This window comes from Sus scrofa, chromosome 2, assembly GCF_000003025.6.
Source record: "Sus scrofa isolate TJ Tabasco breed Duroc chromosome 2, Sscrofa11.1, whole genome shotgun sequence".
In the NCBI taxonomy this organism is placed as follows: domain Eukaryota; kingdom Metazoa; phylum Chordata; class Mammalia; order Artiodactyla; family Suidae; genus Sus; species Sus scrofa.
The window spans coordinates 140,386,673-140,401,458 of record NC_010444.4 but is presented as its reverse complement, the minus strand read 5'-3'; the positions used below and the strand labels follow the sequence as shown (position 1 = coordinate 140,401,458).

The 14,786-nt window shown below is 44.8% G+C and overlaps 1 protein-coding gene across 1 annotated transcript in view; it reads right to left on the bottom strand.

Moving 5' to 3' along the window:
* KDM3B (lysine demethylase 3B) overlaps nt 1-14,786 on the bottom strand; it is a 72,412-nt gene that overhangs the window by 17,098 nt on the left and 40,528 nt on the right. The window contains 6 exon segments of the mRNA XM_003480917.4: nt 1,500-1,607; nt 5,002-5,154; nt 5,897-6,111; nt 10,596-10,797; nt 11,691-12,194; nt 12,197-12,926. Of these exon segments, the coding sequence (XP_003480965.2) occupies nt 1,500-1,607; nt 5,002-5,154; nt 5,897-6,111; nt 10,596-10,797; nt 11,691-12,194; nt 12,197-12,926 (1,912 nt within the window).

The window sequence follows — 14,786 nt, the reverse complement described above, 5'->3', positions numbered from 1 at the left end:
ACAACCTCAGAATGCTTGGATGTACCAGGTATTGTGCTAAAGACCTTATTTACATTATTTCCCTCAAGTCTTAGCACATTTCAGTGAGGTATGAGCTTTTACCCTCAATTTTTTTTTTTATTTTTTTTATTTTTAGGGCCCCACTCACAGCATATGGAACTTCCCAGGCTAAGGGTACAATAGGAGCAACAGTTGCTGGCCACAGCCACAGCAATGAGGGAAATGAGTTGTGTCTGCAACCTACACCACAGATCACAGCAACGCTGGATCCTTAACCCGCTGAGTGAGCCTGGGGATTCAGCCCGAATCCTCATGGATACTAGTCGGATTGGTTTCTGCTGCACCACAGTGGTAACTCCCCTACCCTCGATTTTTGATGATGAAACTGAGACTCAAGAGAAGTTAGGTTACTTGTTTAAGTACATAAAGTTGGTAAGTGAAAACACTAAGACGTTAACCCAAGTATATCTATCTAGCACTAAAGCTCTGTGCACTCTTAACCACTAAGCTACATTCCTTCCCTCCTCTAGTGGACGCTAAGGTGTCTCTCAGCAGAAACTCCAGGGGTAGATTCCTTAATGTTCGAGTGTATGTAAACATTTTGAACTGTATATTTGAGATGTATGGACTTTACTGTAAGTTAAAATAAAATAAACAGACCTATGTAAATTTTATACAAACATTCAACCAAATGCTTAGATCAACAAGAAGCAGGCATCTGCCTGGAAGTACTAGAGTATAAAGGATCCTGGGGTGGGGGGAGTGATCCTTAAAGCAGTAAAGAATACAGGCAAGAGATTCACCAATTTCAATAGGTGTGTGTATATATATATTTTGTTTTGTTCTTTTAGGGCTGCAGCTGCAGCATATGGAAGTTACCAGGCTAGGGGTCGAATCGGAGCTGCAGCTGCCGGCCTACACCACAGCCACGGCAATGCTGGATCCTTACCTTAACCCACTGAGCGAGGCCAGGGATCAAACCTGCGTCCTCATGGATGCTAGTCAGACTTGTTTCCACTGCACCATGACGGGAACTCCCCAGTGTGTGTATGTTAATGGACGTGTGGAAGCTGGAAACAGACTTTCTGGAGGAATCACTGAAGTAAGCTACCACATGACAGTTGATTCCTACTGTTAGGCTGCTTTCTTCATGGATGCAGGAAATTTGATTCACTTCGGCTGGATTTCTACAAGCTTAAAAAATTTTTTTGGAAACCAGGGGACTGGCCTTTTCTGTTCTGCTGCTGCCAACCATAGGAACGTAAAATGACATCTGAAAAGCAACCAACCAACCTCTCTACCCAGAAAAGTGAGGCAAAGCGAGTATACTGGCTGCATACAATCTAGCATTTCTAAAGATTCAAATTGTCAGAGAACTTAGTGAGGCTTAAAAAAGTCAGGCTGAGATAAACCATTTTACCATGCTTTATGGTATATAAATTAGAGCTCAATTAAAAACATTTTTCTCCCTACCAAATCTAAATAAGGAATTCCTTTACCTGTGCCAGGGATTATCTGTGTGGGCATAAGATTCTCTGGTTCATGGGACTGCCCCTTTGCACACTTCAACCAGGAGAAAACCTCTTCATCACCCATCTCTTCTGTCTCTGAAACAGAAATTAAATGACTTTACTTATTTTATGAGGATCACAAGATGTATCTCTCTCAGTGAGTCAGAATTTCAGATTCTAAAGGCCAATTTTCTCAAGGGTCAAAGAAGATAATAGCTAACTTTTAAAAATAGTACTTCAGGAGTTCCTGTTGTGGCACAGCAGAAAAGAATCCAACTAGAAACCATGAGGCTGGGGATTCGATCCCTGTCCACCACGCTCAGTGGGTTAAGGATCCAGCGTTGCCAGGAGCTGTGATGTAGGTCACAGACGCGGCTCAGATCTGGTGTAGCTGTGGCTGTGGCATAGGCCGGCAGCTGTGGTCCTAAATTGGACCCTAGCCTGGGAACCTCCATGTGCTGCCGATGTGGCCCTAAAAAGCATAAAATATAAATAAATAAATAAATGAAAATACTGCTTCAAAGAGATATACAGATGGCCCGCAAGTACATGAAAAAATCTTCAATATCACTAATAATTAGAGAGATGCAAATGAAAACTACTATGAGGTACCATCTCACACCTCTCAGAATGGCCCTCATTAACAAGTCAACAAATAACAAATGCTAGAGAAGGTTTGGAGAAAAGGGAACCCTCCTACACTGTTGGTGGGAATGTGAACTGGTACAACCACTATGGAAAACAGTATGGAGGTACCTCAGAAAACAAGATGTAGAACTACCATATGACCCAGCAATCCCACTCTTGCGCATATATCCGGAAAGACTGTCAAAGATACATGCACCCCTATGTTCACTGCAGCACTATTCACAATAGCCAAGACACGGAAACAACCTAAATGTCCATCGACAGATGAATGGATTAAGAAGATGTGGTATATAAGAGTTCCTGTCATGGCTCAGTGGTTAACAAACCCAACTAGCATCCATGAGGATGTGGGTTCGATTCCCTGGCCTTGCACAGTGGGTTAAGGATCCGGCAATACTGTGAGCTGGGGTATAGGTTGTAGATGCGGCTCAAATCCAGTGTTGCTATGGCTGTGGTGTAGGCTGGCAGCTACAGCTCCGATTTGACTCCTTGCCTGGGAATCTCCAATATGCTGCAGGTATGGCCCAAAAAGGCAAAAAGACAAAAAAATAAAATAAAATAAAAAAGATGTGGTATATATACACAATGGAATACCACTCGGCCATAAAAAAGAACAAAATAATGCCATGTGCAGCAACGTGGATGGAACTAGAGATTCTCATACTAAGTGAGTCAGAAAGAGAAAGACAAATACCATATGATATCACCTATATCTGGAATCTAACATATGGCACAAATGAACCTTTCCACAGAAAAGAAACTCATGGACTTGGAGAACAGACTTGTGATTGCCATGGAGGAAGGGGAGTGGGATGGACTGGGAGTATGAGGTTAAGAGATGTAAACTATTGCCTTTGGAGTGGATAAGCAGTGAGATCCTGCTGTATAGCACAGGGAACTAGATCTAGTCACTTGTGATGGAACATGATGGAGGATGATGTGAGAAAAAGAAAGTATATATATGTGTGACTGGGTCACTTTGCTGTGTAGTAGAAATTGAGAGAACACTGTAAACCAACTATAATGGAAAAAATAAAAATCCTTAAAAAACACTACTTCACTGAGATATAATTTACAGAAAGTTAATTCAACATCTTGAAGTACATACTTCAATAAATTTCAATAAACATATACAGTCGTAGAAAGAGTTCCACAATCGTGACATAGAACATTTCCATTCCTTCCTCAAATTCCCTTCAGCCCTCTGCAGTTAATACCTTTTCCTCACCCCTGGACACCAAGGATCAACTTTCTGACACTGAAATTTTCTTTTTCAAGAATTTCATATTACTGGAGGAGTTCTTGTCATGGCTCAGTGGTTAATGAACCCTACTAGTAATCGAGAGGTTGCGGGTTTGATCCTGCTCAGTGGGTTGAGGATCCGGTGTTGCTGTGAGCTGTGGTGTAGGTCAACAGAGCTGACTCGGATCCCTCGTTGCTGTGGCAGTGGCGTAGGCTGGCAGCTATAGCTCCGATTGGACCCCTAGCCTGGGAACCTCCATATGCTGTGGGTGCAGCCCTAAAAAGACAAAAGACAGAAGAAAAAAAAAATTTCATATTACTGGAAACATACAGTATGTCATTGTGTTGGGCTTCTTTCATTCAGTATAACGATTTTGAGATTCATCCACACTGTTGCATGTATCAGTAATTCATTCCTTTTTATGGCTGAGTGCTATGTCATAGTATGGATGTAGCATATTTTGTTTAACCCATTCATGAGCTGGTGAATAGCTGAACTGTTTCTAATTATTAATGATTATGAATAAAGCTGCTCTTGAATGTTTTTGTTTCTTTGAACATGTTTTCATTTTTCTTAAATACCTATAAGTGGGATGCTGAGTCATATGGTAAATTTATGTCTATATTTATAAGAGAGGGCTAGACTGTTTTCCAAAGTGATGGTCTCAACTTGCATTTCTACCAGCAATGTGTAATAAGTTTTAGTTGTTCCATATTCTTGACAACACTTGATATTGTCAATTAAAAAAATTTTAGGAGTTCCCGTTGTGGCTCAGTGGTTAACAAATCCGACTGGGAACCATGGAGTTGCGGGTGCGATCCCTGGCCTTGCTCAGTGGGTTGAGGATCCGGCATTGCTGTGAGCTGTGGTGTGAGTGGCAGATGAGGCTCGGATCCCGAGTTGCTGTGGCTCTGGCATAGGCCGGCAGCTGCAGCTCTGATTGGACCCCTAGCCTGGGAACCTCCATATACTGCGGGAGCAGCCCAAGAAATGGCAAAAAGACAAAAAAAAAAAAAAAAAAAAAAAATTTAGCCATCTAGTGGGGATGGTAGTTTCTCATTATGATTTTAATTTGAAATTTCCCTAATAAGTAATGATAGTTTTCTTCCTGGTGTATATTTTCCAGTGATCTATCTTTTTTGGTAAAGTATCTTCAAATATTTTGCCCATTTATTTTTTATTTTTTAATTTTTTTGCCATTTGAGTTTGTTTATTCTGGCCGTGCCCATGGCATGTTACTGGGTCAGGAATCAAACCTGAGCCACAGTGGTGACAACACTAGATCCTTAACCCACTGAGTCACAAGGGAACTCCTGATCTGTACACTTTAAAAGGGTGAATTTTACAACTTATAAATTATTATCTCAATAAAGATGTTATTTAAAAAAACAAGGAAAGATGAAGAATAACACTTCTTGGCTTATTTTAATCTTCCCAGTTAGGCGGAAATATTGGCAATTTTAAGACTTCACAATGTGACAAAACATAAACAAAGTTAAAAAGCTAAGGAGGGGGCACAAACCCCTTTCTGCTTCAATTCCAAGTCCCACACCTCCACTGACAGTTTATCTCAAACTACACAGGACAGTATTTGCTCACCACTGCGTGGTCGGCTCTTCCTGAGCCTGTAACAGTCAAGGCAGACTCCAAATCCACATTTTCGACAAACCCAGTGGATATTGAAGAGGGTTGTCTCACATACATCACACATCTCCCGCACACCACGGACGGCTCGCTTCCAGGCCACTTTCTCTGGTGGAAAAAGGAAGAGGAACATTGTTGGCCTGATCAACAGTGTAAGATCCTAGATCGACTGATTCCTACTCAAATGTTTTTTCCAGCAATAAAACTCAAAGTTCATGAAGTTTGTGTTTTTATAATTGTAAGAGAAACAAAATACATGGAATTTCTAATACTTCCAAATAAGTGTCAGTGAGAATGAATGCCACATGTTGTCACTTAATATAATACTAAATTTTCAATTTGGGGAAGTTTGAAATAAGAGGATTCTTCTCTTAGAACATAGTCAATATTCTTGGTCTAGAAATAGGGCCCATGATCTCACTGACAGAAATATAAATGTCTGAATAACGTGGGTTCTAGGTATGAAACATGGCAGCCAGTAGCACTTATGTAGTCACAAACCACAGAGTATTGTTTACTAACACAAAGTGGTTCAAATCAAACTGAAAACATTTACAGTGAACCAAACCCAAACCAGGGATCAAGATGCAAATTATGGCAACTGTGCCCTAAAAATGAAAGGCAGGCAGGGAAGGAATTTTTAGTTTGTTAACTGCCAAAGACTGAAAGAACGAGGACTGCTGGATATAGGTACAGCTTTAGCTGTTTAGTTTTCTACAAAGAGAAGTTTTATCAGTCCTAATTAATCCATAGAAAATGCCATCTGCCACTCCTTCCATGACTCCCTTTCAGCAAAGAAAATGAGTTTCCAATTGAGAATGCCTGGAAGACGAACAAGCCAGTGCCTTACGGTGTGGCTCCACCATCATCATAGCCTCCTTCTCGGACATCACAAGCTGGCAGAACTGGTCCCCAACATTGGCCAGGATGTATTTTGAGGTTTCTAGGTCTATTCCTTCTGCCAGGGAGGAAGAGGGAATCCACAGGTTCATGGCATCAGGGTCACTTTGCTGGGGACTCAGAAACCCCTCCACTCGGAGTACCCCCTTTCGAGTGAAGATCAACCTGAGACAGGAAGGGACACAGTCAAATATATGGTAAATAGCAGCTGCCATGTAAACCAACACACAGTAAAACCCTAGAACCAGAGTTCCCACTGTGGCGCAATGGGATCAGCTCTGTCTTGGGAACTCTGGCATGCAGGTTCAATCCCTGGCCCAGGACAGTGGGTTGAAGATCCAGCATTGCCACAGCTATGGCTTAGGTCGCAACTTCAGCTCCAATCTGATCCCTGGCCCGGGAACTCCATATGCCAAGGAGGGGTCCAAAAAAAAGCTGTCCCCAGAAATGCCCACCAGTTTCTCCACCTTCCACACTAGCACCTACACCACTGAACATGACCAGAGAAACATACAGAGCCATACTCAGTGTCACATTTGAAATTCATGTCTCTTCACGTCAGGGGAGCCCTTAATATTGCCTGGTGTGCTCCCTCTCCTGGATGCCTGCTCAACATCCTCTCCTTTCTTTTCAAGCCTTTAATATTATTTTCCCCACAAGGACCTTGCCAAATATTTCACTGAAAAAAATTCCACAAGGAGCCAGAAGAGAATTCCCACAAGCTCCTACCACCACCACACCACCACACCTTCCATCTCAACCACTGCTACTATGAATGAGCAAGGAGTGAAGACCAATCTCTCCATCTATGCTCTGCATCCTATACTCCTGCACAGGAATCCCTCCTCTAATTCTCTCTTCTGCATCACCTATTTTCCTCTCTACTAAATCATTCCTGTCAGTATCTGAACGTGCTGTCTCAAAAAATCCTTTTGATCCCACACCCACCTCCATTTGTCTGTTTGTAAGAGCAAAGTTTCTTCCTTTCATTTAAAAAAAAAATTTTTTAATTTGTCTTTTTAGGGCTGCACCCGTGGCGTATGGAAGTTCCCAAGATGCCAGTTGGGTTTGTTAACCGCTAATCCACAACGGGAACTCTTTTTTTTTTTTAATTAAAAAAAAATATTTTTTTTGGCTGTGCCCCTGGCACGCAGGAGTTCCCAGGCCAGGAGTTCCTGTTGTGGCTCAGTAGTAATGAAACCGACTAGCATCCATGAGGATGTGCGTTCAATCTTTGGCCTCGCTCAGTGGGTTAAGGATCCAGCGCTGCCGTGAGCTGAGTGGTGTAGGTTGCAGACGCAGCTCAGTTCCCGCATTGCTGTGGCTGTGGCTGTGGTGTGTAGGTCGGCAGCTGCAGCTCTGATTCAACCCCTAGCCTGGGAACTTCCAAATGCCGCAGGTGCGGCCCTAACAAGGACAAAAAAAAAAGAGAGAGAGAGAAAAAGAAATTCCCAGGCCAGAGATCAAACCTGCGCTACAGCAGAGATCCAAGCCATGCCAGTGACAATGCTGGATCTTTTTTTTTTTTTTTTGTCTTTTTGCCTTTTCTTGGGCCGCTCCCTTGGCATATGGAGGTTCCCAGGCTAGGGGTTGAATCGGAGCTGTAGCCACCGGCCCACGCCAGAGCCACAGCAACGTGGGATCCGAGCCGCATCTGCCTACACCACAGCTCACGGCAATGCCGGATCGTTAAACTGAGCAAGGGCAGGGACCGAACCCGCAACCTCATGGTTCCTAGTCAGATTTGTTAACCACTGCGCCATGACGGGAACTCCACAATGCTGGATCTTTAACCCACCAGGCCAGCAGGCAACTCCCCCAAACTCTTTTTGACAAGGTCACACCCTCTTGTTAGACCCAATGGCTGTTTTCAGTCCTTAACTGACCCTACCCCATCACCAACATCTCTGCCACGGGTCATTATTCTCTCCCAGAAACACTCTCCTCGGTTGTCTTCCAAGACAGCTCACTGACTTTCTGAGCCTCTTTCACAGTTGCTCCTCATCTTTCCCATCTCTTAACATTGGAGAGCTTCAGAATTCAGTCCTTGGACTGCTTCTCTTCTCTACCCAGACTTTGACTCCTTAAGTGATCTCTCTCTCTCTCTCTCTTTTTTTTTTTTTAGGTTTTTAGCGCCGTACTCCCGTGGCATATGGAGGTCCCCAGGCTAGGGGTTGAATCAGAGCTGTAGCTGCTGGCCTACACCACAGCTCACAGCAACGCAGGATGTGAGCTGTGTCTGCGACCTACACCACAGCTCACAGCAATGCCAGATCCTTAACCCACTGAACAAAGCCAGGTATTGAACCCATGTCCTCATGGATACCAGCCAGGCTTGCTACCACTGAGCTACGACGGGGACTCCAAGTGATCTCAATTAGCCTCACAGCTTTAAACACCTAGTGACATCCACATTTTTATTTCAGCTTGGACTTCTTCCTCATCTCTAGAGTTATAACATCCAGCTGTCCTTTCAACATCTCTTTGGAGATCTAACAGGCACCTCTAGTTTAACATACCTAAATTAATACTCCCCAATTTCCTCCTCAAACCCACTTTTCTCTGAGAAAGTACCTTATGAATAAATGGCAATTCCATTTCCCCAATTTTCAGGCCAGAAGCCTTGACTCCTTTCTCTCTTTCATACCCATATCTAATCCATCAGAAAAGCATGTGGGAGTTCCCATCGTGGCGCAGTGGTTAACGAATCGACTAGAACATGAGGTTGCAGGTTCGGTCCTGCCTTGCTCAGTGGTTACGATCCAGCGTTGCCGTGAGCTGGTGTAGGTTGCAGACTCGGCTCGGATCCCACGTTGCTGTGGCTCTGGCGTAGGCCGGTGGCTACAGCTCCCATTCAACCCCTAGCCTGGGAACCTCCATATGCCGCGGAAGCGGCCCAAGAAATAGCAACAACAACAACAACAAAAAAAGACAAAAGACAAAAGACAAAAAAAAAAAAAAAAAGAAAAGCATGTGGCTTTGCCTTCAAAATATATCCTTTTTTTTTGCCCTTTTTTTAGGGCCACACCTGTGGCATATGGTAATTCCCAGGCTAGGGGTCGAAGTGGAGCTGCAGCTGCCAGCCTACACCACAGCCACAGCCATGCGGGATGTGAGCCACGTCTGTGACCCACACCACAGCTCACTGCAATGCCAGATCCTTAACCCACTGGATGAGGTCAAGGATCAAACCCACAACGTCATGGATCCTAGTCAGGTTTGCTAACTGCTGAGCCATGAAGGGAATTCCAAGTTTTTTTTGTGTGTGTGCCTTTTTCTAGGGCTGCTCCTGTGGCATATGGAGATTCCTAGGCTAGGGGTCTAATCGGAGCTGTAGACACCGGCCACGGACACAGCCACAGCAATGCGGGATCCGAGCCTTGTCTGCAACCTACACCACAGCTCATGGCCACGCCGGATCCTTAACCCACTAAGCGAGGCCAGGGATCGAACCCGCAACCTCATGGTTCCTAGTCGGATTCATTAACCACTGCACCATGACAGGAACTCCCAAGATTTTTTTTTCTTATTTAATGTCTGTGTCTCCAACAAGCCTAGAGGCTTGGAATATGATGATTTTTGCACTCTTTAATCCTCAGTGTCCACAACAATGGCTGACACACATTAAGTGCTCAACAAACATTTGCTGAATAGGTAAATCCATGGGATTTACCATAGGATTAACCATGGTTATCATAGGATAAACCACTTGGATTTATTTATTTAAAAAAATCAAGGACTTGGAAGTTCCCTGGTGGCCTAATGGTTAAAGATCTGGCATTTTCACTGCTGTGGCTCGGGTCACTTCTTCAGGCCACAGATGCAGCCAAAAAAAAAATAAATAAATAATAATAATAATTAAGGACCCTTGAAAGATTATTTAGAAGAAATTTCTCTTCTAAGTTTATCAAGCAGAGAAAAGTGACTAAATACCTGTCACCTGGTAAAAACAAGGGATATTCCTAGAATTTTTCACCAGTTATCCTTTTTTTTTTTTTTTTTTGTCTTTTTTTAGGGCTGCACCTACAGCACATGGAGGTTCCCAGGCTAGGGGTGGAATGGAGCTGTAGCAACTGGCCTACACCACAGTCACAGCAACCCTAGATCCGAGCTGCATCTGTGACCTACACCACAGCTCACAATGCCAGATCCTTAACCCACTGAGTGAGGCCAGGAATCGAACCCATGTCCTCATGGTTATCAGTCAGATTCATTTCCACTGAGCCATGATGGGAACTCCAGCTATCTCTATTTCAAAGACGGTTAACATTACCTCCTAATCTTCCTTCTCTTCCCTCTAGGGGATTCAAGTTACTTGAGCACTAGAGAGGAGTAGTGGTCAGGCAGATCTCTTACACGAAATGCTGTCCTGCTCACAACACCGGTTTCAAATGGAGCCCAGGTTAGGAATAACTCAACACAGCTCAGGGGGCAGCAGCTGAGATTGTTCAATTTCATTTCTCTAAGGATAAAGTCACATATTTCAAAATCCGAACAACTAAGTGGCCACTAAAGGCAGCACTCTGGCACAGATCTGAGACAATGGAGTTTGGGGAAACAAGGAAAAAATGGTGAGGTATGTGTACTGAGTCAGGGAAAGAGTGGGAGCTACGTATCACTAACAAAACTGGGAAGAGGAGTCTGGGTACCTCCGGAAGTGAAAGAAGCGGCAGGCCACAGTGGAATCATCTTGCTCCTGTTCCTTGAACTTCCGATACCGCTCCAGGCGGCACTCACGACACTTGTGCAGGTGAGGGGCTACATTGATGCATGACCCATCCTGCAGGAAGGGCTCTCCGGACTGCTTCAGCTTCTTCACTTTGCTCACGTCTTTCAGCACTGACTGGCCAACTGTAGCAAAGGAGGGAGAGAAATGGTCGGTCACGAAAGGTTAGAGACTCAATATCATAAACCTCTTGGGGACAGATACCTGTCCTGACCTGAGCCGCTCCTCCTTGTACTGGATATGCATGTGCCCAGCAGGTCCATCCGTGACAGAACGGGAGCACAGGGAACAAGGAGACTTCGACTAGGAGCTAAGGACCATGGAGAACTTGTGGGAAGTACCCCATGAGAGCGAAGCGACTCCGGGCACGGGTAAGGGAAAACTCAAGAAGGCAGAAGGTAGCCTCTTTCCAATGGCCCCTCAGGATATGACTGTTCTACTAACCAAGGACTCCTGGGGCTCCCATGGGACACCAAATCCTAGTAAGAATGGTGACTTTTACCATGAGACTTTCCCTTACACTTGCCCTTACATAATGTGGGACCATAACCTCACATCACAGGAGTTAACAGCTTTTGGAAGAGGTGTCAAAACCTTATGTGACAGAGAAGAGCAAAGTGAGGAGTGTTTCTCTTGGCTTTATCCATTCTACTGAAGTCTGCAGTGTGAGAATGAAGACTAATACTGAGTGACTCCCCTAAAGTAAATTAAAGAGAAAAGGCCAAAGGCAAGAGAAACATACAAGAGTTCCCGAAGGAAAATAACAGACTATCAGGACTTTGTGGGATTATCATGACCCAAGACAGAGACCTCTCTTACAGTACTGGTTTAGATCAATCCTGCCCTAGACCAGAAGGTCTGATGAGGGGACCCTACTAGAACCTGTTGGCTATGTAATTCCACGAGATTACAGAACTTTTCATCCAAGAAAAGAACTTTCCATTTGCTGCCCAAGAGCAGAACAGGCATTCGAGGCTAGTGTTAGAGCCAAGCTCAGAGAAAACCCCGGCAGGATCACCTTTCAGGGGGGCAGTCCGAGGCCGGCCCTTGGGGGCCTGCTTCCCTTTGCCTTTGCCCAGTAACAGCTCAGCACTGCGCTCCCCATTGGGGCCTAGCTTCCCCATCAAGTGCTCCGGAATCCCCTTCAGGCCAGTCTTGGCTTGCAGCTGCTCCTCAGAGTCGCTCAAATCTGACAGGTCACTATTGGTACTGGAGTCCGAGTCCTGTCTGCAAGCCAAGCTTCGCTCATCCAGTGAGAACCTTTTCACAGCTTCAAAAGGAGCTTTATTCTCCTGCGAAAAATCTGCTGGGGAGGACAGAAAGCTGCCTGAGTGCCTGCCAAAGACATTACTAAAGGTTTTGAGGAGAGGATTGTCCTGCTGTCCAGGTCCCACAGTTGGCCTCTCCTCGGTGGGGCTGGAGGAGAGAGTAGGCATCTCAATGGGCTGGGTGAGGCTGCTGGTGGGTGAACTCGAGCGGCCATTCCCCATGGCAGAGAGGCTTGGCCCCCCAGTGGTCAGACTGAGCCCAGAACACCAGACACCAGTTTGGAGGAGTCAGTTGTGATGAACAGAGTTTTCTTCTTTGCTAAAGATGCTGAATCTGTAGAGGAGTGCGACTCGGGCCAGCTGGGTGCTGCCTTGGAGGTGACAGTGGTAGCAGAAGAGGAGCTGCCTGATGCCTGAGATGCAAAGCTGCTGAAAGGGCTATGTTCAACTTTCTCCACAAACGCCAAGAAAGGGTTAGAAGGCTCTTCTCGGGACAGTTTAGGGGGCTGTAAAAATAGATTTTCATGTCCGTCTGGGGTGCGGGCATTTAGGAGGCTCCGTGGGAAGGCTGGCGTGAGGGTGGGCATGGACTCTGCAGGCACTTTCCGGTCCACAGAGCTGCCAGCCTTAGAGCCTGATTTAGTGTCTGCTCCAAGAGTGGATCTTCCTTTACATAGGCTCTCAAGGCTTTGTTTGAATGAGTCTCGACTAGAGGAGTCATCAGCCAAACTTTCTGAAACGGTAGTAAAGTAGTTACTGGTGGGTAAAGTTTGAGACATGCATTGGAAAAACAAGTTTTTGGAGAGATCAGAGTCTTTCTGAGACTCTGGTGCAGAGCTACAGCCAAAAGAGAAGCCCAAAGGTTTGTTCTCTGTGGCGAGAACCCCATTGGACTGGCTCCTTCCACTTCCAAAAGTCAAAGTTTGTGATGAACTCGGGAGAGATGCTCCAAATCCAGAAGAGGTCAGAACAGAATTTCTTGAATTCTGAAAAGAAGAAAGCCTGAGTTAGTGATACCAGCTTCTCTTGACAACCTTATGTTTTCCTGCTTGGACCTAGTAGGCTGATGGTTCTGGTGGGTTAATTAATTTTTCTCTCCTACAATTCCAGGAAAATTGCTCTGATAACTCCATTTCACCAGTATGAGGAAGAACACTGCCACAGACCACACAGAGAGGATCTTAGCAAGGTAAGCTAAAGACGGCAGGATCAACAATATTCTGCCGCTCCCTTGGTTGTTAGCCAATTGGTTGTCAGAGTACAAGGAGGCTGTGTAGGCAGAAGTATCTATTTAAAAATGAAGACTCAGGAGTTCTCGTCATGGTGCAGCAGAAATGAACCCGACTAGGAACCATGAGATTGTGGGTTCGATCCCTGGCCTCGCTCAGTGGGTTAAGGATCCGGCATTGCCATTAGCTGTGGTGTACGTCGCAGACGAGGCTCGGATCCCACGTTGCTGTGGCTGTGGTGTAGGCCGGCAGCAACAGCTCTGATTAGACCCCTAGCCTGGGAACCTGCATGTGCTGAGGGTGTGGCCCTAAAAAGGCAAAAAAAAAGAAAAAAAAGAAATGAAGACTCCACCAGGGAACTGAAGACAAGGGTTCCCAAACGGACATCAGCTTTTACTTTGGTTTATTTATTTTTTTTACTCAATGAATTTATTACATTTATAGTTGTACAATGATCATCACAATCCAATTTTATATGATTTCCATCCCACAACCCCAGCAGATCCCCCTACCCTCCAAACTGTCTCCTTTGGAGACCATACACTTTTCAAAGTCTATAAGTCAGTATCTGTTCTGCAAAGAAGTTCATTCTGTCCTTTTTTCAGATTCTACGTGTCAGTGAAAGCATTTGATGTTGGTGTCTCATTGTATGGCTGACTTCACTTAGCATGATAATTTCTAGGTCCATATGTTACTAAAAAAGCCGGTATCTCATTCATTTTAATGGCTGAGTAATATTTTACTTTGAAATATAGTAAATTATTACTAATGATCCTGTAACATTAATCTACCTCAAAGATGTAGGGGCTATGGTTAAAGTTTTGATTTATTTAAGCCATTGCAAACTGCCCATCCAAGTGGCTTTAGCCCTATGACAAGCCCACTGTATCTTAAAGAAAAGTATTTTCTTTATTAGTCTGAAACTCACCAAGATAGACCCTTTTGGACGCTGGCCATTTATTTATGGATTCAGGTCAACCTAGAAGTTGAATTATCTGTTTCAATTAAAGTTAGACCTAAAAATGCTAAACTAAAGAAGGCATGGAGTTCCTGGCGTGGCTCAGTGGGAATGAATCTGACTAGCATCCATAAGGACACAGTGGGTTAAGGATCCAGCATTGCTGTGGCTGTGGTGTAGGCCAGCAGCTGCAGCTCCAATTCAACCCATAGTCTGGGAACGTCCATGTGCTGCAAGTGTCCCCCACTCCCCAAAAGAAGGCACACTGGTTACTGCGCTCTGGGCCCTTTTGTTATCGTTAGGATCTAACAAGTCTCCAAAGTGGAAAAATGGACATTTTTTTTTTTGCCTTTTAGGGCCACACCTGCAGCATATGGAAGCTCCCAGGCTAGGGGTCAAATTGGAGCTGTAGCTGCTGGTGTACACCACAGCCACAGCAGCACCAGATCTGAGCCTCATCTGTGACCTACACCACAGTTCACAGCAACACCAGATCCTTAACCCACTGAGCAAGGCCAGGGATAGAACTCGAGCCCTCACGCATACTAGTCAGGTTCATTACTGCTGAGTCACGACAGGAACTCTGAAAAATGTAGATACTGATAACCCTCACCAAACAAAAGCATTCAGCATAACAAATTGGAGAATGAAAAAAATAC